Source organism: Sinocyclocheilus grahami, unplaced genomic scaffold (genome assembly GCF_001515645.1).
Source record: "Sinocyclocheilus grahami isolate Dianchi unplaced genomic scaffold, SAMN03320097.WGS_v1.1 scaffold225.1, whole genome shotgun sequence".
In the NCBI taxonomy this organism is placed as follows: Eukaryota; Metazoa; Chordata; class Actinopteri; order Cypriniformes; family Cyprinidae; genus Sinocyclocheilus; species Sinocyclocheilus grahami.
The window spans coordinates 266303-293047 of record NW_015505404.1 but is presented as its reverse complement, the minus strand read 5'-3'; the positions used below and the strand labels follow the sequence as shown (position 1 = coordinate 293047).

General features: G+C 36.9%; 1 protein-coding gene across 1 annotated transcript in view; it reads left to right on the top strand.

Moving 5' to 3' along the window:
• Positions 1-288: 288 nt before the first annotated feature.
• The window catches only part of LOC107596984 (craniofacial development protein 1-like), a 36491-nt gene continuing 10034 nt past the window's right edge, over positions 289-26745 (top strand). Inside the window, exons 1-4 of the mRNA XM_016287869.1 lie at positions 289-355; positions 1004-1086; positions 1405-1535; positions 3928-4059. Of these exons, the coding sequence (XP_016143355.1) occupies positions 289-355; positions 1004-1086; positions 1405-1535; positions 3928-4059 (413 nt within the window). The remainder of the gene's footprint in view (positions 356-1003; positions 1087-1404; positions 1536-3927; positions 4060-26745) is intronic.

Sequence of the window (26745 nt, the reverse complement as noted above, 5' to 3'; positions counted from 1 at the left end):
TGAAGATAATAGCTAACATGACTGCACAACAGCAACGTACTGTAGGTGGCGCTATACATTTAGATTGTTATGCGCCAAAAGAAGAAGAAGAACTTGCAGTGGAAAAGAAACGACAGTTCTGAATGGAGGCAGATTGAGCTTTTATAGATCAGATGATGCTAGCAGGCTAACATGCTGGTCACGTTTGCTCTAAGCTAGCTGGTTAGCCACTGTGTTTCATTTAGCCTAGTTGTAATCGGAGTCTTTGATTTAGCTGCTAACACAGCGCATCACAACAGAGTAATAAAAATGAATTATTCGGATTACGACTCGGACGGCTATTCCTCAAGTGAAGATGAAGACTATGTCCCTTCTGGTAAGATATTTTAGCATGAAGCTGGCATGGTTGTATATGAGCAAGAACACGGATGAAGCTATGCTACATTGTCTGTGCTCTGCATATGTAGAGTGATCCGTTTTAACATTACACATTATTTAATTAATGATATGCAGAAACAATTACACAAAGAGTATCATAGATAATGCTCATTTTGGGTTCATACTTTCCGAATGATCTTTAACTTACATCTATTATCAAAGTATTGTCTAGAATGTATATTTATGAGTCCATTTGAATATTACAGGTGTTTCATGTGATAAGATTAATTAATATGCTGACGTACTCCATTCTAAAATAAGTTTATTTGGCTGTGAGAGTGATGAGAAGGATGCAAACAATTAACGTTACTGATATTATTTACCAAGACCCCTGCTGGTCTTTCGTGGTCCTGTATGCCTTGCAAATGAACACCACATCTTTCATGGTCTTTATCTTAGAAGGATCATACATTTACAGCATGAACTGTATAAGACTCTTTTAGTGGGTGGAGGAGAAGAACTGGTACTGAGAGGAAAAACTATAGGACTAGAAGTGAGAACATTCTGCCTTTAACCGTTCACTTTTCCTAATTTAAAATATGAGAGAGATTCTCTGTAATAGAGGACTTAAGGTCTAAATAATTAGGAAAAACTGCAATTTGGGCTAGTTTTTTGAGTGATGTTGGCTCTCAACCCAAAGGAGCAGCTGCAAGTACGGGCTCTCAGCAGGTAACCATCAACTCAAGAAAACGATCAAAGTGAAGTAAGATATATAATTTATTGTTTTTAAGTTTCATGTACTAATATCAGATTTCTGTCTTTGCTCCATTTGGGCTGATGTAAAATATTTGGGGGGTTTTGTGTGTTTTATTGTGTTTTTGGTTCGTTGTCTTTGTAGTCATGATACTACAGTCAGAATGCATTACTTATTTTTTTTTAAATTTAAATTCATAAAATTAAATTTCTTTTTCATTTGATGTATTTTGTGCTTGTATTTTATTTGTCTCTTAGATACATGTGCATGTTTTTTGTTTGCATCTCTTCTAGTCCACATCTACAACTAGCATAGATAAGCCCAGTAAACCCCCTACAGTGTCTCAGCAGCAGGAGGACAAACCAAAAGAATCCTCCAAAATCACAATTACCAAGGTGTTTGATTTCGCAGGAGAAGAAGTTCGGTAAGTGGAAGAGTTTTTTGTAACTTTAAGCCTTTTATGTGGCCACCAGAGGGCAGTATACGTTCATTAATTAGATGTAGAGCTGAACATTCTCTAAACAATTCTTCAGAAATATGTTCTTTTTAAAACGGTGGTTTGTGCAAATAGGCAGTTCATTTATAAAAAAAAAAATATATATGTGCCTGTTTTTTGGGCCATTTCAGTGAATGCTGTCATTTAATAGTTAATAAAAATGCTCTTGTCATCTTAGTATACTATTGCTGCTTTTCAATAATTCATTTCAGTACATTGTATTTATGAGCCAGTAAAATATTCAAATCCTGCCAAGCACAAAGCACTGACAAACGTTGAAGTCATTTGATGAACACATGATGTTTTTATAGAATAAATGTTAATCTCAATACATTGACCCCAGAAATATTTGGACACTTTTGATACTTAAAAATGTATGAATTTCACTGCATAAATGACAACATATTAAAATAGTGCTATAATATTAATGATATTAATAGCAATATTTGTTTATGTTCTGCTTATAAAAATGCTATATTTCTTTACACTTTTGCTATTTTTGTTTTGCTGTTTTGAAGTGTATGTTTTAAATTTGTGTGTCCAGATACTCGTTTGGGGAAAAAAAATACACTACAGTGAAAAAGTTAAACAGTGATTTTGTAAAATATTATTTCTGTTTAAAATAAATAGAAAAATTATTTTCTATTTAATGTAATTTATTCTTATGGCAACGCTGAATTTCCATCAGTAATTACTCCAGTGTCACACACATCCTTACAAAATCATTCTAATATCCGAATTTCTTACGAAACATTTCTTATTATCAATGTTAAAAACAATTATGGATATTTGATATTTGTGAATCTGTGTATCATTCATTCATTTGTGTTTTGATTTAATATTGAAAGTAGAAAAATGAAAAAAAAAAAAAAGGCTCCTTTTTGTTTTTTTTTCTCAAAAAATTAAAAACGAGAATTCAGCTTAAATTTTCGTTTTTCGTTCAGGGGTAGAAAAATGAATAAACAGCTTGAATATTCGATTTCTACATGTGGGCGGGAATTAAACGCCCCTCTCCGCTGATTGGTCAGCCGAAGATCAAACCGTGCCATCATCAGTTCTTCTGCAGTATCACAGCAGCAGAATAATAGTCCTCCACTGCTGCAGTTGTATGGATTCTTAATGCATTCGTTGCTTCTACATTTAATCTTTTTTCATCAAACAAACAGACTAATGAATAGCTCGACACAACTCGTACTGGGGCATTGTCTAGATGGGGCTTTCTTTTGTGTAGATATAAATTCTATTCTTTGCATTAGAATAGGAAAGTGTCATGCCATTAAATTGGAAAGTGCAACATTTTTGTGTTAAGTAATAAGCCTTTAGAACAACATTAAGGTGAGTAGCCTAATCACTCTAGTTCACACAGTTCCAATAAATTGAGATGAGTTAAATAAACTCAATAAGCAGACAGACGCAACTACAGTCAAGCGCAGACCAGTATTGAAGTGCACAGAAAATAAGCAGCAGTCATATTTAAAGCAGTTTAAATTAATATCGAGTACTGATTGATGTTCACTTGGATTTTTTCCGCATCGAGGGGAAATAACTTAATACTCTGTCATTTATAGCCGTATGGTAAAATGTATATTTTTATTTGTGTAACGTTACGTTCTAAATAACTACAAACTGTCATGCCTTTGAAAAATAAAGAGAACAACAGAATGCGCTGCTTTAGCGCGTCTCGGTCTCCTTGAGCATCTTTCTGGCGCATGCCACAAACATGAACCACAGCGAATACCTGTCTTTTAGAAGGCTTCATTTAGATTATTTGACGTTAAATGCATCATATAAGTCACTTTGGAATAACTCACAGTAGGCCTATGTATCATGATAAAAAAATGTCTATATGATATATATATAACTAATCTATCTCTCTCTTTCTATATATTTATATATATATATAAATTAATTAATTAAAAAATATATATATATAGAAAGATATAGATATTAGTGCTGTCAAGCGATTAATCGCATATAAAATAAAAAAATGTGTTTGCATAATGTGTGTTCTGTGTATATTTATTATATATAAATACACACATACAGTATATATTTTGAAAATATTTACATGTCTATACTGTTATATAATTTATATTAGAAATAAATGTATTTAATATATAAACAATCTTTCTGAAATATATACATGCATGTGTGTGTATTTATATATACATAATAAATATACACGGCACACATACATTTATGTAAACAAAAATGCTTATTTTGAATGTGATTAATCGTTTGACAGCACTAATATCTAGATATAGATATTCATGTGCAGAATAAGTATTTTGATCATTATATCTTTTGTTGTGGTCCACAGGGTCACCAAAGAGGTGGACTCCGACTCACGAGAGGCCAAGAGTTTTCTGAAGGAGGAGGAGGAGAAGGTGCTGAAGGAGAAAGAAGAGTCCTCTGAGCCACAGCCATCCGTACCGCTCTCCTCTGGATCCAGGTACCACCCCAGTGCATCCCTTTAGTCCTGCGTTTTGTTATTCTGATCCTTCTCAGTACATACGAAATTACAGTTTACAACCATTGTGTCAGTTAATTAATGAAACAAAGTGGTTTTTAATGGTTCTGTTTTGTGTTTCACTAACGCAGAAGTGAAAAACTCATTAGCGCTTAGACTATAATTAATTCTTTGTTATTGATGTTGTTATATTACAGTAATTAGATGTGATCTCCTTCAGTGGGGTTGGTGCTGGTAAATGGATGGAGACGTCTGTGTGTGTTTGCCGTGCAGGGCTAGAGGGAATGTCAGATGTATCATTGATCTCTGACAGCTATGATAGCGAGTCTTTGATCCTCTGTAATTCCATATCTGCCTGTAGGGAAAACCTGCGATGACACACAAATATGTTTCAGCCGCAGTGTGCACAGATGTGTGTATACGGGTTGAATTTCCTCTACTGAACCAATCAAAAATGGCCCTTGTAGTCCAGACAGGACATCTGTGGAGTTTGTGTATGTTTAAGAGTTAATCATTGTTGTGATCTTCCGCTGGTCTTCACCACTCCTTACATAGGGTTATTTTGGACAGACGGTCTCATCTGTCCTCTGAGACCCTGAATGTTTGCTGAACAGGAAGTCATATTTTTCCCTGCACAGGATGTACAGTATTGGGCGTTGGCTTGCGGAGCAGGAAAGCAGCTTGAACCCCACCTCTCTCATCCCTTTATCATCCAAACGACTGTCACTTAATGTCCACACTACAAATGTCCTATATTCACTCGGCCTCTGTCTGTATCTGGTTTTGATTTTGATGGCTTCTAAGTGCTTGCATATCATTTCTCACTCAATGTGACTTTTTAATCAGGCCTCTTCAAATTCCAATGGCTGTCTTGCTCCAGCACAGCAGGATTCCCGCTTAAACTAGGCACTGAAGGAGTCTAAACACAAAGGGTACCTGTCTCCAGTATTCACCCGCTTCCCTTCTCTTCCTTTAAGCCTCTTTTGTGGGATTTGAGGTTAGAGGGCTTGAGTCAGCAGCACTGTGGCGCTCTCTCTCACACACAGGCACAGTGGCTCTCTGTTTCTCTACTTAACATTGTCATACTGCGCCTCAATGCAGAACTGCTGATGATGGTAATACACGCTTCTTCCTTCCATTGCATTTTTGTACCTTTTCCTTGCGCACAGATCTTACTTTGTAACTCTGGTTGCTATAATTATGGAAAATGGTAACCCTTTACAGTAAAGATTAACATTATTTAGCATTTTACATATCATACATATTGTAAAAAAAATATTCTTTTTACATGTATTTTTCTAGGTTACCTATAATTTATAAACATGATAAATATTATTCTTTGTTCATTTGTTTGCTTATAATACGTTAATGTTAAATTGTGCATATTGTTAAGTGGTAAAAATGTATTATTAATATACAACTATTGTTCAAAAGTTTAAGGTAAGATATTTTGTTTTTATAAGAAATTAATACTTTTTATTTAGCAAGGACTAAATAAAATCGATCAAATGTGAAAGGAGATACTTTTACATTGTTACAAAATAAATATATCTCAAATTTAGTTACTTTGAGCTTCCTGAAAAAAAAAAAACTTGAAAAAACAGATCACATTAAAAAATTCGTAAAGGATCATTTGACACTGAAGACTGAAAATTCAGCTTTGTCATTGCAGGAGTAAATTAAATTTTAAATGTTGTAAAATAGAAATTACAATTTAACATTGTAACAATATTTCACCACATTACTGTTTTTACTGATCAAATAAATGCAGGGGTCAAGCAGTTCATCTACTGTAAAAGAGACTGTACACTGTGTGTGTGAATGTGGATGAACAGATTTTGTTACAAATATATACATATATAAGCTTGACACAAACAAAGCAAGAAGCCTTGTGGCCTAAGCGGTAATATTAGTAGTTTTCATCTTATGTGTTGTGGTTTGGTTAGCGCTTTCTAGTTCTCAATTTTCTCATGCTCAGGGCAGTATTCTAAGTATTAGTGAATAATTGCTTCCATTCCAATGAGTAAAACTCAGCTGTTCTGTAGTAGTCCATACAGCAGGGAGTTTATGCTATGTTATCCCTGCCATTATAATTCTCCTAGCTTTAAGTCCAAGGCTCCAGACTGCGACTAATGGTTGCATTTGCGACCAAAAATATTAATTTGCGAGAAGTTTTTGCTGCGGTCGCCACTGGCGACTATAGAAATGTACATATGTTATGATTTAAAATTTGCATGTAATTACTTTTTTCTTATTGTTTTGCGATCACATCGTTTGTTATGTTCAGGGCAGGATTTAGGGGGGCGGGGGCCCCTGGGCTTGAGGTTATGTTTGGGCCCTATACCTACACTACAAATGCCCTCAAATAGAACGTCATTATGGAGTAACACAAAGTACACAAACATATGCTTTGAGGTTCATAAATAGTACAATTAATATGCAACATGTCTAGGCTTCGAGTAAATAACTTCGAGCAAAAAAACTAAATAAATAGAGATGTTGGCTTATTAGTATTATAAAAGTTATTGTCATATCTGTGTCCTCTTATGTCAGGTTCTTATTTAATGAATAAATTCAATCGAATAAAAAAAAATGCTGGCTATTAACAATCAAATGAAATCACTATCAACAAAATTCATAGATGGATTGTGCATAAATGTTCAGTTTAAATCTAACATTTTAATGTAGAAATATTAAATGATTGCAAAAATTAAATAAGCTACTTTTTAAAATATGAAACTACAACCGCCAGTAGGTGGCAGCAAGTCTTAATGAGTGAGTTGAATCCACCGATTCGTTTAAAAAGCTGATTCATTTAACTTTGCAAACGACTGTCTGATTGAATCATTTGCTGGTCCGTGTAACGCTGAGGAACAAAATCTATTTTCTTTCTGACGGGGCAAAATGGAATTTTGTGTCTGAAAGTTACTCTGTAAATTGTTGTTTATTGTACATTTGCGATCGTGCAGATATTTGGAAAAGAAAAAAAAACAGGACTCTTCTTTGTTTGATAGGCTAAGTCCTATATGTTACGGATGAAGCTTTAAATTGCTATTTTTATTTAAAGGGGTCATATGATGCTGCTAAAAAGAACATTATTTGGTGTAATGAAATGTGTTTATGCGGTTTAAAGTTAAAAAAACACATTTTTCCACATACTGTACATTAATGTTTCTCCTCTATGCCCCGCCTTTTTGAAACGCGTTGATTTTTACAAAGCTCATCGGTCTGAAAAAGTGAGGTGTGCTGTGATTGGCCAGCTATCCAGTGCGTTGTGATTTGCCGAATACCTCAAGCGTGTGACGGAAATGTTACGCCCCTCACCATACTGTTGATGCCGTGTCCGGCCGGAGCGACGAGACAAAAACATAAAAAAAAACATTACAAACGAGGCATTTGTTGCATCCAGTGGGGGACACAATTACTGATTATAATGACTTATACTGTCTTTTTACGCGTTGCATTGCATCGCGTTGTGTAAACATTTGTGCTCTGTCTGCATTTGTGATCGGCGAAATGACAAGTGCTACTCTACTGCCCAAAACTCGCGTTTGAATCATCATTGGCAACGAAAAACACAGCGGCCTTCCGTGAGGGGAAGCCCCGGCTTAGCGTGACTAAAAGTTACGCCTTCTTTCTTTGCGTGAACATTTGGGCGGCGTTATGCAAATCTTCCCACATAGTGAGGTAGATATGTGGGGGCGTGTTAGAACGAGCCGTTTATGGTAGGCGTGGTTAACTCTTAACTTTTATAAAGAATATCTCTTTGGTTTTGAGACTTTAGTCTTTGCAACTTTACAGATCTTCTTTATGCACCAAGAGCTTGTAACACTCCAAAGAGAGAGGAAAAATTGAAATCGCATCATATGACCCCTTTAAAACCATTTTGACGACATTTCTTCCCCACTATGTGTAATGGCAGTAAGACGCGAGAGAGCTCTCAAAACTCATCAGATGATCGCATAATTTAGTGGAACATTAATATAGTAATATAGAAACATCCTCTGTAAAGAAATGAGGTGTGAACATTTGAGAATTTATCATTACCTAAATGTGCGCTCTTTGGGGCTAAAGGCTTAATGGAGCTGTTTAAAGTAGCCATGTGATAACAAACCAATCGGTGCAGACGCGAAATATCATAAATACCAGTTTATGCTGTTTGATTGTGGCTTCGAATATCGTAGTTGTAAGCTGTAGCCCCTGTTTAGATCTTGCGTGCGCAGTGGAAATGCGGCTAATAATTTCTGAATTCTGACTGGCATATAACGAACAAATCAAACAAACGTTAACGGGCAAAGGCGGGGCCCATGGGCTGCAGCCCACTCAAGCCCAATGGTAAGTCCGGCCATGGTTATGTTGACGTAATAAACTGAGACGATGCGCATTTAGTGGAAAAAAGACTTCAAACAGTCCTCATCTCTGCCGAATAGCAGCGTTGACTGCACACCTGCTGAAAAGCAGCTCCAGCTGTGCAGCATGAGAGAGCGGAGACGAATGGCGTTATTTTAATGACCAATGTCGAGAGCGCAGTATTGTAGTGCGAAAGCACATACATATAATGCGCGAGCGTGGATCTCTCCGCTCGCACGTGGATAAATATAATGCGCGAGCGTGGATCTCTCCGCTCGCACGTGGATAAATATAATGCGCGAGCGTGGATCTCTCCGCTCGCACGTGGATTTCCTTTGCTCTCGCACAAAACCGGACGCGCGTGCTCAGATACACGCTGCTCTCGCCCAGAGAGAGTGCGCGCACTTAAACATGTCTCTCCTCTAGTTCAAAGTGTGCGCACTCGCAAATCTCTCTATGCTCATGCGCTAGAATAGATCTTAATTATTTTCGCACCCGAATTAAACGTTGTCAAAAGATTTCAAAGATGAATCTGTAATTTCTTTACAATTTAATACTACTTAGTCAGCAATAATCAAACATTAGGAATCAGTCGGGTGCTTGGATGATTTGAAAATAACCTAGTTTAACAGTTTGGTCAAATCTCTCTGAACGATTTATCTAAACACAAACAAAAAAAGCATATGAAGTGCTTGTGGTCATATATGTATTGTGTACTTGGATTGAGAGATATAAACCGATACTTAAGATTTGGAGACCAAATATAACTATAATATAATTTCTCATATTTGTCATACACTATATTATATTCTATGTGTTTAATGCATTTACAGACAATGTAATTACATGTAACTGTATATTCACAGTTTAGAGGAGAGTGCCATTGAATGTGTAGCTAGTATGAAGTGGGTTTTCATGAAAAAAAACCTAACTAAAATCAGAACTGAAAACAAACACTGGATAAAAAAAACAAACCAAAAAAAAAAAACACCCAATATATGTCCAAACAGCAATGCTATCAGAACATTTATTGTGAACCTATCTTGCATAATTTACATCTATTTTTGCAGTTGATGTTGATTTGATAGAAATTCTTACTTATTATTGTCATCATGCAACTGAAAATGTATTGCAATGATTTTAAATTCAGTTGAGGTCTCTGACATATCCAATAAAACAAATAAAGGAAAGGCCCTGAACAAATCTGTTTTGAGACTACTTTTTAAAAGTGCATAACTTTTGGCAACATTTAATTCAGGTGTGAAAATAATTCATATCTGCATGAGCATAGAGAGATTTGCGAGTGCACAGGGCACAGTTTGAGTGCGCACACTGAGCTAGAGGAGAGACATGTTTTAAGTGCACGCACTCTCTCTGGGCGAAAGCAGGGTGTATCTGAGTGCGCGTGTCCGGTTTTGTGCGAGAGCAAAGGAAATCCACGAGCGGAGAGATTCACGCTCGTGCATTATATTTATGTGCTTTCGCGCTACAATGCGCTCTCGACATTTGACCGTAAAATAACGCCATAGAGATGCGCAAAGTGCGTGCAGAAAAGCAGTGTCTATTTCATGCGCAACTTGCCGTCCAGTAATCGCAATAATCTTTGTGCTCTGTTACCTTTTAATAAACAAAGTATCAGCTTTAAAATTGTGCCAAATTCATAACGAAATTCAAAAAATAAATACACCAGTTTGGCGCTCTTTAATGCGGCATGAGCGATCGCTATAGCACCTCAGTTCAAGCGGCACGTGAACCCATCAAATCTTTCTCTTTACCACTTTAGTACAAAATAAACATGAATGGACATGAAAAGGTATTTTATAAGATACTGTACATATTACTGAAATTTCTCATCGCTCATTCGGCGATGCGGAAAACACGTAAAGCTTGTAAAAAATGAGAAGTAACGATACATTTGCAGAATAACAATTCGGTGTCCATAATCTCATTAGTCAGCTAGAAAAAGTAACCATAAAGAGGAGCATTTTGCTAAATTTATGCGCCATATTGCATATTCAATATTATTTTTGTCCAAAAGAAGTTAAATAAAGTGCATCTATCCATAATAAAAAGTGCCTCACACGGCTGCAGAGGGTGAACAAAGGCCTCCCGTAGCGAATCGATGTGTTTTTGTAAGAAAAATATCTATATTCAAAACGTAATAATCACTTGAATCTAGCTTGCGCTCACTTTTGTAAACGGAAGCAGTTCCGGGCGGATGACGTATGAGGTCGGCTTTGCGCATGCGTCGCTCAGAAGTGACGCACGCGAAAACGCAGCGGAAAGATCAAAACAAAACAACAGTCATTAGTTAGAAGTACAAAACGAGGATTTGTAAAGAAGAATGTCAGGATTTCGATATAAGCCAAGAGGAGACTGGTTTTCCTTTGCTAAAGTAAGGAAACTTTGCTTCCTTTGATCCTGTAAACAAACGTTGGTTTTCACGAGACTCACCGGCGCATGTGCAATTACGTTTTGAATATGGATATTTTTCTTACAAAAACGCATCGATTCGGTACAGGAGGCCTTTGTTCACCCCCCGGAGCCGTGAGAGAGACTTATTTTTTATTTTTATGGATGGGCGCTTTTTATTTCACTTCTTTTGAACTGAAGCACTGCAACACCCGCTGACTGCAATGATAGAGCTTGGAATAGCCGGGACAAGTTTTAATATAACTCCCGAGTGGATTCGTCTGAAAGAAGAAAGTCATATACACCTAGGATGCCTCGGGGGTGAGTAAAACGCAGCCTAATTTTCATTTTTGGGTGAACTCACCCTTTAACCTGTTGTCTACATGATAAGCAAGGAGCTAAAGAAAAATTCAACACCTCCTATATAACTGCATGTTACTAATGAAGAAAAATGTGTGCAGGACATATGGCAATATTTATAGGATGCATTGAGGAGGAGCCCAAACTACACTGAATGACCAAGTGATGCTGAAATAATTATGGTCCGTGATATTGGCACAGTTTCTGTGTAATAAACAACTCTTTGTGACCGTATATAGTTCTCAAGTTGGAAAAGACATTTAGTTCCCAATTCCTGGACATCTACGAGTTGGATTAAAATGCTGATAAAGACAAGAAAAGATTAAACTAACACATGACAGTATGAAATGTTAAAGTGTTAAAAATAAATAAATAAAACACGTTTATTCTGTGGCACCTAAAAAAAATAATTTGGCGCCTAATTTTGTTTCTTATAGGAGCCAGTGGCTCCTAAATTGATTTTTTTTTTTTGTCTGGAGCCCTGAAGTCACAAAATTCAACACCTCCTATATAACTGCATGTTACTAATGAAGAAAAATGTGTGCAGGACATATGGCAATATTTATAGGATGCATTGAGGAGGAGCCCAAACTACACTGAATGACCAAGTGATGCTGAAATAATTATGGTCCGTGATATTGGCACAGTTTCTGTGTAATAAACAATTCTTTGTGACCGTATATAGTTCTCAAGTTGGAAAAGACATTTAGTTCCCAATTTAAGTGAACCTTCCTGGACATCTACGAGTTGGATTAAAATGCTGATAAAGACAAGAAAAGATTAAACTAACACATGACAGTATGAAATGTTAAAGTGTTAAAAATAAATAAATAAAACACGTTTATTCTGTGGCACCTAAAAAAAATAATTTGGCGCCTAATTTTGTTTCTTATAGGAGCCAGTGGCTCCTAAATTGATTTTTTTTTTTTTTTTGGAGCCCTGAAGTCACACACTGAATGACCAAGTGATGCTGAAATAATTATGGTCCGTGATATTGGCACAGTTTCTGTGTAATAAACAACTCTTTGTGACCGTATATAGTTCTCAAGTTGGAAAAGACATTTAGTTCCCAATTCCTGGACATCTACGAGTTGGATTAAAATGCTGATAAAGACAAGAAAAGATTAAACTAACACATGACAGTATGAAATGTTAAAGTGTTAAAAATAAATAAATAAAACACGTTTATTCTGTGGCACCTAAAAAAATAATTTGGCGCCTAATTTTGTTTCTTATAGGAGCCAGTGGCTCCTAAATTGATTTTTTTTTTGTCTGGAGCCCTGAAGTCACATACTGTGAACATCAACACGTCATGTCTTGAGCTGTTTCTAGAAACCTGGTTAAGTGCCTTTCTCAAAGGCACAGTAGTACTGGCTGATGCTGTCTTTATGGGACTTGAACTGGTAACTGGTAACATTTCCATTTCTAGTCCCGAGTTACTCCACACAACCAAAAATTCACAACTAATGAAATCCACAACATGTCATTATCAGCACGATGCTCTAACACAGGCAAATTTGCATGACCAACTTACACAAATGGTTTGCGTTGAGTAGTTTTTTGCTCTTTAACACGAAACTCACGATCATACAGATTCCTATTGAAATGGTGAGGCTTCACCCCTAAAATTTCGACAAATAATGGTGAATGTGACTGGTCATGTAACCGCACCCAATATTTTTGTTCATACAGTATAATATTATTATTTGACTTTTTCTTTACTAATGCATTTCTATTATTATAATAATTTTTCCTCTGTGACCCTGTTTAAGATAAGTGGTTTTGAAAATGGATATATAATTATTTTTATGTATTGAATATTATTATTATTCATGTATTTTTAATTTGAGATTATGTATTGTAATATATCTTCTTAATTTTTCATTTCATTACTCAAATAGTGGATAGAAATGAACTTAATACAAGGTAAATGTTTTCTAATAATGATTAACTTTCAGTTGCAATTTGGGTTGGGTATCGAGAACCGATTCCAAAATTCCATGAACCATAAATTTTATGAAACATGCATTTCAATTTCGCTTACAAATATATCAATATATCGGGGTCTCCTCACAAGAATATCATCATATTTGGGGGTCCTCTGCATCAAAAAGTTAGCAAACACTGCTTTTACCAACTGAACTAATGATTCTCTCTGTGAAGTTCAAACTAACAATCTTTCTGTTACCAGCTCAGATCTTTAACCACTTCACCACTTCACCCACCCACTTATAATGAGGTCAAAGTGAGCAGAGGGAAGCTTGTTCTGGGTCTAAATGGGGAAGGCCGCTTCAGGATTTCATTAGCAGACCTGAAATTACCTGTTCCCTGTCTCCTCGCAGCTGGACGCCGTGTCAGCCGGTCCTCACGCTGTAATAAATGCATGTGAACTGAAGTGAGGGTTCAATATCACGCCCCCTCACCACCGGACACATCAGAGCGCCGCTGCCGTGTGCTCTGTCTCCTAGCTAATGCTTCTGACAAAACCAGGCCACTCTTCACTCCCCTGGCATCTAAAAATGTGCCGTGGCCCGAAAGAGATCAGGCCACACAGTTTCCTGTATGTCAGTGTGTGTGTGCTCCTGCCAAAACAGATGCAGATCCCCCAAGTGGCACCGTGTTAAACAAGAGATCACAGAAAGGCATCGTCTCAGGAGGTGGTAAATGTGGCAACAAACTGCGGTTGCATCTGACAGAGCTTCAGCTGATGTATATTTAAATCTTTTTAATATTTGCTTCAACACTCCTAAAAATAAATGTTCTTTATTGGCATCATCTATGGAAGAACCTTTAACATCCATGGAACCTTTCTGTTCCACGAACTGGTTCTTCTGTGACATTGCTGTGAAAACCCCCTTTTAATAGTGAAGTGTTTAAACAGTTGCGATGACCTACAATCAAGCTTCAGCTCTGAATATAGAATCACACATGAAATATTAAGAGTGTTTACTTCAATTTCCAAAGCAGCGCTCAACATTTTTGGGGGGAATTCACCACAGACACTTTTAAAATGTCAAATCAGCTCTTGCTGTTTAGACAATTTACCTCCCTCCTGTTTCTCTGCCGTTTCTGAGAGCTCCATCAGCCTCCATTCAGTCTGTCAGTGAGACACAACTAGACCACTTCAGTCCTCATCAGGCCTCATCTTCAAACACCAGGGTTTGAGACGGCTCCTGCTTCTGCCAGGAAGTGTCTTTCCATCCTCACTGACATGCAGCTGCGGAGCTTCAATAGTCTAAACGTTTAGGGGAAAGTTAGGTAATGCTCTTCTCTTCAGTAACAGATGGGGAATGTCAGTTTGGGGTCCACTCCAGGCCCCCTTCCACATTTCACTGCCCCTGCCAGTTTCCCTTGAAATACAAAGAGAAAACCCTTTCAGGAAGGAAATTAGCCTCGTTAGAGACAAAATGGCTGGAAGTGATTCTAGTAACTCGCTCTTATCGGTTATGCAGATATAATGAGACCGTAATTAGCTAAGGAAAGCTTTATGGATTTGTACAACTACCAAACTGGCCTCTTCGCAAAGTATAGTAATAATGTGAGTGGAATGAGGATCGGAGCAGTACATGAGTGAGAAAAGGAAATGCAGAGCAAGGAGCAGGCGGTGGCTCTGAAGATGGGAAATGTACTGACAGCTTGGAACTGGGACACTTGTAAGGTGAACAAAGTCTGACAGCCTTGTGTTCACGGGGCAGAGACAGACGAGTGACGGATACACGCACATACAGCACTCTCAATGCTGATTTAATCAGAGATTATTCTTTTATTATTGCCGTTTTCAATAGATTTAGCTAACAGTTCGCTCCTATTCGCTGACAAAATTAGAAATTATTTTCTTGATCTGGCAAGCTCCAATCTGATTGATTATGCAACTTCTGGGAGTAAAAGCACACAGGGTTGTTCTGAGACTATGAGAGGAAGTAATGTGAAGATGAAATAACAAGTAAACTGAACTTTGTCTGGTTAGTCACATTTTTGTTGAGTTGCTAGCAGTTGCTAACAAATTTACACGACCATTTGTGGAGACTGGCACCATTATTTACTTTTGTAATGCCAGTCTGTATTTTATTAATTTATATGCAGTTATTCGGTAGATTTTTAGCCCTACTGACAAACCAACATCTGAACTGCAAAATACCATCTAATTAACATTTTCGACAAAATCCCGTAAAATGACAAAATACATACGAAACTGATTTATTCAAACGGAAATTAAGCAAGTCACTTACTTTATGAATGAGTCATTGAATCACTGACTCACCTAATTGGTTCAAAAACATTGATTCATTCAGTAATAAAATGCTGCTGTGTGTTGCTCGAAGAGTCACACCATTTTTGGCTTTGCTTGGAATTAACTTAATTGGCAAATTAACTACTTTAACTATTTAAACATATTGTGTCTAAAATGTAACTCCCAGTATTAAATTGTTGACTTATTTGCATAAAATCAATATCACATTTGCAGTCTTGCTAATGCTGCTTATCTAAATTGGATGTTATAAATACAAGACAAAAAAGTTTTTTATTTTTTTGCTATATCTTGAAGGTTGAGGGCATTTTTATCTGCATTTTAATGTTAACGCTGTAAACGCTTGCACATCTTTTAGTTTGTTTTTTGCAAAGTGGGCGACATTTCCACGAACTGGTTCTTCTGTGACATTGCTGTGAAAACCCCCTTTTAATAGTGAAGTGTTTAAACAGTTGCGATGACCTACAATCAAGCTTCAGCTCTGAATATAGAATCACACATGAAATATTAAGAGTGTTTACTTCAATTTCCAAAGCAGCGCTCAACATTTTTGGGGGGAATTCACCACAGACACTTTTAAAATGTCAAATCAGCTCTTGCTGTTTAGACAATTTACCTCCCTCCTGTTTCTCTGCCGTTTCTGAGAGCTCCATCAGCCTCCATTCAGTCTGTCAGTGAGACACAACTAGACCACTTCAGTCCTCATCAGGCCTCATCTTCAAACACCAGGGTTTGAGACGGCTCCTGCTTCTGCCAGGAAGTGTCTTTCCATCCTCACTGACATGCAGCTGCGGAGCTTCAATAGTCTAAACGTTTAGGGGAAAGTTAGGTAATGCTCTTCTCTTCAGTAACAGATGGGGAATGTCAGTTTGGGGTCCACTCCAGGCCCCCTTCCACATTTCACTGCCCCTGCCAGTTTCCCTTGAAATACAAAGAGAAAACCCTTTCAGGAAGGAAATTAGCCTCGTTAGAGACAAAATGGCTGGAAGTGATTCTAGTAACTCGCTCTTATCGGTTATGCAGATATAATGAGACCGTAATTAGCTAAGGAAAGCTTTATGGATTTGTACAACTACCAAACTGGCCTCTTCGCAAAGTATAGTAATAATGTGAGTGGAATGAGGATCGGAGCAGTACATGAGTGAGAAAAGGAAATGCAGAGCAAGGAGCAGGCGGTGGCTCTGAAGATGGGAAATGTACTGACAGCTTGGAACTGGGACACTTGTAAGGTGAACAAAGTCTGACAGCCTTGTGTTCACGGGGCAGAGACAGACGAGTGACGGATACACGCACATACAGCACTCTCAATGCTGATTTAATCAGAGATTATTCTTTTATTATTGCCGTTTTCAATAGATTTAGCTAACAGTTCGCTCCTATTCGCTGACAAAATTAGAAATTATTTTCTTGATCTGGCAAGCTCCAATCTGATTGATTATGCAACTTCTGGGAGTAAAAGCACACAGGGTTGTTCTGAGACTATGAGAGGAAGTAATGTGAAGATGAAATAACAAGTAAACTGAACTTTGTCTGGTTAGTCACATTTTTGTTGAGTTGCTAGCAGTTGCTAACAAATTTACACGACCATTTGTGGAGACTGGCACCATTATTTACTTTTGTAATGCCAGTCTGTATTTTATTAATTTATATGCAGTTATTCGGTAGATTTTTAGCCCTACTGACAAACCAACATCTGAACTGCAAAATACCATCTAATTAACATTTTCGACAAAATCCCGTAAAATGACAAAATACATACGAAACTGATTTATTCAAACGGAAATTAAGCAAGTCACTTACTTTATGAATGAGTCATTGAATCACTGACTCACCTAATTGGTTCAAAAACATTGATTCATTCAGTAATAAAACGCTGCTGTGTGTTGCTCGAAGAGTCACACCATTTTTGGCTTTGCTTGGAATTAACTTAATTGGCAAAATAGTGCAAAAACAGACTTTTAACATATTGTGTCTAAAATGTAACTCCCAGTATTAAATTGTTGACTTATTTGCATAAAATCAATATCACATTTGCAGTCTTGCTAATGCTGCTTATCTAAATTGGATGTTATAAATACAAGACAAAAAAGTTTTTTATTTTTTTGCTATATCTTGAAGGTTGAGGGCATTTTTATCTGCATTTTAATGTTAACGCTGTAAACGCTTGCACATCTTTTAGTTTGTTTTTTGCAAAGTGGGCGACATACTCGATAATGTGAGCTCACACCAATTACGACTGTATGAGCCATTCAATTTGTTTGTTAATGTCAATATAGTGACACATGCTGGCTAAAGAATGTTAGTCATATGAAAGATTGTTTAAATATCGTATCTGTAGTAAATGACGTAATGGACTCATGGAACTTTGGAAGACGCCAGCAGATGTAAGGTTTCAGTCGCTGTTTACAGTAAGTTTGTTTTGGATAACGCCATTGTACTAACAGTTTATTTTTGTTTATTACATTTTTATGTGAATAAGTGAAACCATCGTATCATACTATCTCATCATTGAAGCACTATTGAATTCACTGTAACAGCGACATGGAGATCACACTTTGGTCACTACAACAATATCGTCATACATATTGCGCAAGGAAAAGGTGGTCTTTTGACCTGTTGTTAACTGCTTTGCAACAACCTGGAACACCCTAGCAAACGCACATACAGCACTCTCAATGCTGATTTAATCAGAGATTATTCTTTTATTATTGCCGTTTTCAATAGATTTAGCTAACAGTTCGCTCCTATTCGCTGACAAAATTAGAAATTATTTTCTTGATCTGGCAAGCTCCAATCTGATTGATTATGCAACTTCTGGGAGTAAAAGCACACAGGGTTGTTCTGAGACTATGAGAGGAAGTAATGTGAAGATGAAATAACAAGTAAACTGAACTTTGTCTGGTTAGTCACATTTTTGTTGAGTTGCTAGCAGTTGCTAACAAATTTACACGACCATTTGTGGAGACTGGCACCATTATTTACTTTTGTAATGCCAGTCTGTATTTTATTAATTTATATGCAGTTATTCGGTAGATTTTTAGCCCTACTGACAAACCAACATCTGAACTGCAAAATACCATCTAATTAACATTTTCGACAAAATCCCGTAAAATGACAAAATACATACGAAACTGATTTATTCAAACGGAAATTAAGCAAGTCACTTACTTTATGAATGAGTCATTGAATCACTGACTCACCTAATTGGTTCAAAAACATTGATTCATTCAGTAATAAAACGCTGCTGTGTGTTGCTCGAAGAGTCACACCATTTTTGGCTTTGCTTGGAATTAACTTAATTGGCAAAATAGTGCAAAAACAGACTTTTAACATATTGTGTCTAAAATGTAACTCCCAGTATTAAATTGTTGACTTATTTGCATAAAATCAATATCACATTTGCAGTCTTGCTAATGCTGCTTATCTAAATTGGATGTTATAAATACAAGACAAAAAAGTTTTTTATTTTTTTGCTATATCTTGAAGGTTGAGGGCATTTTTATCTGCATTTTAATGTTAACGCTGTAAACGCTTGCACATCTTTTAGTTTGTTTTTTGCAAAGTGGGCGACATACTCGATAATGTGAGCTCACACCAATTACGACTGTATGAGCCATTCAATTTGTTTGTTAATGTCAATATAGTGACACATGCTGGCTAAAGAATGTTAGTCATATGAAAGATTGTTTAAATATCGTATCTGTAGTAAATGACGTAATGGACTCGTGGAACTTTGGAAGACGCCAGCAGATGTAAGGTTTCAGTCGCTGTTTACAGTAAGTTTGTTTTGGATAACGCCATTGTACTAACAGTTTCTTTTTGTTTATTACATTTTTATGTGAATAAGTGAAACCATCGTATCATACTATCTCATCATTGAAGCACTATTGAATTCACTGTAACAGCGACATGGAGATCACACTTTGGTCACTACAACAATATCGTCATACATATTGCGCAAGGAAAAGGTGGGCTTTTGACCTGTTGTTAACTGCTTTGCAACAACCTGGAACACCCTAGCAACCACTTTAAAAGTTTTAGCAAGCAAATTGTAATGTCCTGCAGCCACTAAAAACACCTGCTAGCATCATGGGGACAGGTTTGGCATGATTATTGCATTTTTGTCTATCATCTGTTTTTGTGAAAATATAATAGTTCTCCTGTTACATGCTGGGTTGTGTGAGATAGCAATGTGATTGTATCTTGGAGCACTGCAAAGACTTACAATTCTCCACTAGGACTGTGCAAGTCTTCAAATGAGTCTGAAGACTCTGAAGTTGCCCAGTTTGTTTGTTTCTTGAGGATACAATTTCTCTTTCTGTGTCTGCTCCACATCTTGTCACACACATTCACATATACACCAATATGCTCAGACCCAAAGAATATAAAGGCCTAAGGCTGGTCTTGTGTGCACACACAAAAGTCACACACTCTCGGAGAATCTCCAAAGGACAAACCACACACATGTTTCACAGACAGATTCCCCAGCAACTACTGACCATGTGAAAACAAAATCTGTCTGTGTATTTGAGATGGAAGGCTTTCTCTTCACATGTCTCCTTACATCTTTCTCCTGCAGAGCTCAGTTGAATTCACAGTTGGACTCAACACTTTGTCCATCTGTGCTGAAAATATCTGCACTGGTAATTTAGGGGAGAGAGGAACTGCTTCTTCATGGGTTCACACTTGAAATAGTTCACCCTGAATTAACAATTTCACACTGTATATTTGTAAACCTGGGTTAAATGGTCTCATGCACAATTATACATAGTACAACATGCAGTGACATGCTTTTTCAACTCTTTGTAAAATAACATAGAAATAGAATCAATAAATGTGCTCAAGTTCAATGAAACATGAGGTCACTATTGAGCTTAAAATTTAACTTTCTTGATTTACTCATTTTAAATCAAAGCACCTGATATCTAAATCTGCGTAGACTCAACTTTTTCCTGTAAACTTGGATTGATCTTTGTATTTGCATGTTTACAAAGTTAATAATATTGGATGAGTACAGTATGCCCTTTCCTTGTCAATCTTTGGAAATGTCACATTGACCTGCTATGATTGTCTTAAGTCTTTTAAATAGGGAAATTAATACAAAAAGAATAGGAAAAAGCAGAGGTGCGTTTTCTAGCACTGTTTATTTTCCTTTAGATGCTGAAACTAAACTCGGCATGTTTCTGTCTCTGTTCAAAGCATATGAATAATTAATCAGACAAGTATTGAGGCAGTTTGTGATTAGTTGTCTGTATTGCAGGGATAAAAGTAGTGTGAACATCCATTTATAACAATGAAAAGTGCCTAGGGTGTCCTTAAGCATAGTGTGAACATTTTTATGGAGTCATAGAAGACATTGTGATATGCAAAATTGAAAACTTGAATCTATAACTCCCCAACACTTGTACTAGCTGCATTAAAAAACTTAGGCCAAGAATGCACTTTAAAATTTTAGGAGTGACAGCCGTATTTAAATATGGAAGTGAATTCTCTAAATTACAGTTTCGTTTGTGTATGAAACCGAACTCACTCTTGATATTGCGATGATTGATACTGTTGTACCATGGCAATGTTTTGCTGTGTAGTGCATTTGGTATATGTTATTTTTGACCAAAGTAATATTACTGTGACCAAAGACTTGTTAAATTAATCGATTTTGCTTAACCACCATCAACAGAGCCATCGTGTTTTGTTTGTTTGGAAGGCTGCTTTGCAGAACGTGCTCTTGAAGTGTTGCCATGTCCACTTTTTATAAGAAAAGCTTATTAAGCATCTTTGGGCTTGTTGTTTGAACTCATCACATAAAATTATCCATTTTATGGAGATAGGCAGTATTTTGGTATGTGGCTTGGATTTAAGTTTGAATTTAAATTTGCAGGCTTGTTCTTATTTGACTTTTTTTTCATATTTCAAGATCTGGCAACCCCGAGTCAAGACGTATCTGCTTCCCTGTGATTTTCTGCACCACAACAGTGATATGCACTTAAAGATGTCATTAACAAAAAGTTCAGTTTGGTTCTGTACACAATGCATATAATTTCTGCAAATGCGATTGACACTACCTGCACTTTTCAGTTGAAATTCGATCAGCACGGTTGTAGAATGTAAAAAATTACTTAAATTACATAACTGTGTGTGTATAGAACAGGATTAAACAGTAAAAGGTGAATTGACAAACAGATTTTGATAGGGTGTACATGGCCTTAGAGTATTTTCAGAAATGTGTTTTTTGCGAACATTTAGACATAACACATTTGTTTGTGTATATGAAAGACACAAATCAGAGCTTAGGGGCTGGGTGGGGCTGCAAGTGTCACTAAGTTCAGGTGGCTGATCACAGGGGCCAGGGGCCCGGGGCGTAAAAGGTCTTTGAACTCTAGGTCTTAGCACTGCAGGTGTGTTTGTGAACGACTGTGTGTTCATTAGTCGTCTATGAGCAGGTGTGCTGCTCATTGTTCACAGAATGTAAATCTGTCGTTCATCGTGTTAGAGGCGGAGCAGAGATGCTCAGAACCTCATGTTCCAACTTAAACAGCTCTTTGAAGATTCAAAAGAGAAAGAAAAATAGGACCCTAAAAATCAGAGGGATTTGACAGGGAAGATATAATATTTATAAACTCCAATATCTTTTGCTAATACATAATTTGTATGTGACTCCTTCACAGGACGTGAGGCAAATAACAGTGTAGAATTTGCATGGTCCACACATGGTTTGTTTTACAAATAGTTTTTTGGGGGCCTCTAGATTGTGTTCTTCATCCAAATGTTATGTTGCAGTATGCTACAGTGAAGGACAGATTTACATTTCTCTGTCTTTGCCTCTTGGTAATGCATTGAATCTAAGATTATCACACTTGTTAAGCTTAATTATTTAATGTGTGATTATTAAATTGGTTATGTTTCCTCATGTTAATGAATAATGGGTCGGTTTGTGTCAAACTGTTTTTTTTAAAACAATCAGCTTTAGTGTCATGTCCATTCGACACAGATTAGGTGTTTTTTCGCATTATACAGACACTAAGGGCAGTGTCTTTAGGGTAACTAACAATTTCTAAACAATAAATACCTCAATAACTATAATTTCATAATACACAACGCTATCATAGTCTAAACAAACAAATGCAGGTCTGTGGATTGTGGGTAATATTTGGGCCAATTTGCTCACAGCAGACGAATTGAAGTCTTGACAGTAATTGTCTAGAAATTTATGGTTGAATGTGGTTAATTTGTTACAATTGGTGCTTTGATGTTGTACCAGCAATGCTTTTAAAGGGAATTAGAAACACAACTTCTGAGACTGATTTAGCTTTCTGTTAGCAGTTCAAACAACCCTGACCCTGAAACCCTGTCTCTAAATTCATAATGGCAGCAGCACTGCGGCTGGGAATATTAAAGCTAAAATGATTAAGAAACAAACGATAACATTACTAGTCAGCATTACATTATTAGTCAACTTCATATGAAGTTATTTTAATTTGTAAGAATATTTATCGTTATTACCTGTCTTTACTTTATTATTGATCAAGTAAATATAGCTTTGGTGAGCGTAAGAGACGTTTTTCAAAAACATTTTTAAAAAGATTAAAAAAAAATATATATCCTTTTAACAGTCATTCACTCATGAGCAAAGATGGCTGATTTCAGATCACGTAATTCTGGGAATCCTTGCACCAGTTATCAATGATGAATGGGAATGCTAACAGATCTCCAGGTACTTTAAGTGTTGTGATGCTTGTGGAAGTTTTTGTCACTAACTAAATTATATATTTGCTGTGTATTTACATGTTGGTAGCTCTTCCTTCTATTGTATATATTTTGCAGTGCACGTATATGATTAAAACATGAGCATTAGAAACTTCCTTTATCACACATTTGTTTTGTGTTACCCCGTGGTCTCTCCTCTGGCTGTTCTTCCAGCTTCTGGCTGTCGGACTGAATGTGGGTGAGTTATGCTGCGACGGGGTCTTATGGAGGACGTGTGCACTGGGTTTATAGCTGTGTTTCCAAAGCCCACGCCTGTACGTTCTCGTAAATAGTTGGTCTACAACTAGGCCAGTGTCCGCGCCTCAGGCGGAAAAATACCATTAGATCAGTTTGTGCAAGCAGGCTACTGAGATAATGGAGATGAAGTGTTCAGGGTTAGCTGGCGTCCGTCTCCCATGATGCCCTGTTGTGCCTTCTCTTATGATGTCACAAAGGCTGTAATTACTCACAGAGGAGATGGAAAGACTTGTCAACCAACTGCGGGTCGATGCTGAGTTTATGATCCGCTCTGTGAACTTACGATGACATAAACTGATATAATGAGGTGGGGGAATCTACTTCCTGTCTTGAAAGGAGTCCGAATAGGATGTTCCAGCCTTTTCCTCTCCCTACAGAGAGTGATGGGACACGTTGACTCTGTGTGTCCCTTTAAATGAGATGGTAAAAAGACTTCAGTCATGGGAGAACTAACTGCAAATAAACAACTGAATTCACAGACTTCTAGGCTTCTGTTTTACCCTGTACATCCTGTTTCCCTTTAGGTTTTAATTCCAATTTAGTTGACTTTTAAGTGCCTGCATTGGCGTATAACCCAGTATGCTGTATTTTATTTGCCTGCGATGTAATGCATACATACATCTCTTTCAGTTTAAGCATTATGGGTGATGAGACAGGATACAGTCACCTTGGCTCTGCTTTCTGCATTCTGCCCCAGCGTTGTGTACTGTGGTCTGGCTCCCAGCCCAACGTTCCCCACTCACATCGACGCTGCCGCATGGCACACAGGATTGACTATCAGTGGAGCCCTGATTGTATATTGATTCCCTGTCCGGATGGGTTTAAGCAGTGTTCCTGTTCCTCTCTGTGTGTATGTATTGGCTCTGTTGACTAAGCTGTTAAACTGCAGGTAACACTTTCTCAATCATCCTCTTCTCACTTTTGTTGTGTCTTGTCTCGCTTCACAAACCAGATTGAGTCAGTTCAGTTCATTTTTTTTTGTGTGTGAGAGTAGGCATGGGCCGGTATGAGATTTTGACGTATGATAACCTTAAGCAAAAATGTCACGGTTTCACGGTATTGTCGTTACAGCTCTAAAATGTGTTATTTTTAAATGACCGGGCACAAAAAAAAAAAAAAATTCCGCATTTTGTTTTTGAACAACATACAGAATATTAGGAACAGTAGAATTTGTTTATTTTTTTTCTTTGATTTGTTTCCTAAAAAGAAGAAAAATAAAGACTGACATCTTTATTTAACATACATCTGTAATTAGTTATTTAATTAGTTATATAATTCATATACATATAATTTATATAACTTCATATAATTTAGTTATATAATTTCATATACATAATTTGATTTAATAATAACCCAATTTGAAACAAAAACAGAATGTTCTTACTAGCTTTGTGAAATTATACTACATGCCTGAACGAAACAAACAGCAGAAGCTCTGAATGAGATGCAGATTCACTCTCTGACAGCAGGAGGCGCTTCTGGAACATCAGATACTGCTTTTCCTTGGTTACTGCGCTGAAACACTTCTTTAATATGAACTATACAGACTTAGACGAGATTAAAAGAAAATACCACATAAACTTTTCTGAAGACAGTCAGTTCCCCTCAGAAACACATTCATATAAACCCCCAAATCAATATTGAGGATTTTCTTCCAATAGTTTGTTCTTCACGAACAGTGAGTGATCTGCCTGCTACAGTATTTTTCTCTGTGCGTCCATCTTCAGCGTTTCTGGCCTGTATTAACGGGCATTTACAGACTTCATATTTTCACATAAATGACATTTTGGATAACGATTGCATTGCAACGCAGTTTGTGCAAGTCCAGAACAGAGACGAGTTGCTTGCAAGAAGACAAAAAACAGCCGGTTGCCAAATCGCGTAAGTTCCAAGGAAAGCTCCTTAAGTTCGGCCATCATACACGTGACTGACCGCTTGCTCGCATCAACCTGAGGGGTTCCTACACTTTCAGTCTTTGAGGAGACATGAAAAACAGCGCATACCGCAAGAAAGGTATAACGGAAAATATTAGCGTTTTGAAACCGTGAAAATTTCTAAATCGTGGGATACCTTGAAACCAGTAATTGGCCCATGCCTATGTGTGAGTCAATAAAGCACTTTACAATAAGGTTCAGTTTGTTAGTTGGGCCCCACTTTATATTAAGTGGCCTTAACTACCATGTACTTGCATCAAAAACTAAGTACAATGTACTTATTGTGTTTATATTGTATTGCAAAACACTTTTGCTGCTATTGAGGTGGGATACGGGTAAGGTTAGGGACAGGTTTGTTGGTATGGGTAGGTTTAAGGGTGGGTTATGGTGTAAGGGATGGGTCAACAGTGTAATTATAAATGTAATTACAGAGATTAATTACAGATGTAATTAGATGCAGGTATTTTTAAAATATAAGTACAATGTAAAAACATGTGCACAATAAGTGCATTGTACCAAATTATTAATTTAAATGCAAGTACATAGTTGTTAAGGCCACTTAATATAAAGTGGGTCCGTTAGTTGTAGTTCATCCCAAAATTCTGTCATTAATTACCCTCATTTCGTTACAAATCCGTAAGAACTTCGTTCATCTTCGGAACACAAATTAAGATATTTTCGATGAAATCTGAGAGCTTTCTGACCCTGCATAAACAGCAATGCAACTACCATGTTCAAGGCCCAGAAAGCTAGTAAGGACATCATTAAAATAGTCCATGTGACATCAGTGGTTCGATTTTATGAAGCTACGAGAATACTCTGTGTGCAAAGAAAACAAAAATAATGACTTTATTCAACAATTTTATTCTCTCTTAACCATTCTCTTTGAGAATTTTTAACCAGTAAGATTCCACTGTGCGCAGGGATACTGCTTTGTGACCGTTTTAAATTAATTATTCTTCAATTCTCATTTTTAAATGGAAAGGCCAATGTGCTGCTGTGCTGTCTGGGAATAATGTCATATAGGCTAACTGAACTTGTTCATATTAAAATCTTTGTGGTTGTTTTCCATGTGACTTTAATAAGGTGACTTTAATAGTTGTGCAGCAGTCAGGTGAGCTTTCCTTGTATGAAATGTGTTTGTGGATGCAGCTGTAATGGAGGGAATATAATTACAGTATTGATTTTACCATTATTGATTTTTACTTTTTGCTGGCTTTTTTGCACCCCAACATTATTTTTTTTCTGTGTTGTCTGGCCAGACTGTGACTGTCGTGGGAACAGCACTGCAGTGAAAGAAGCTGGCACAAAAAGATGAGAGAGGCCTGTAATTTTCATCATAGGTATACCTCAACTATGAGA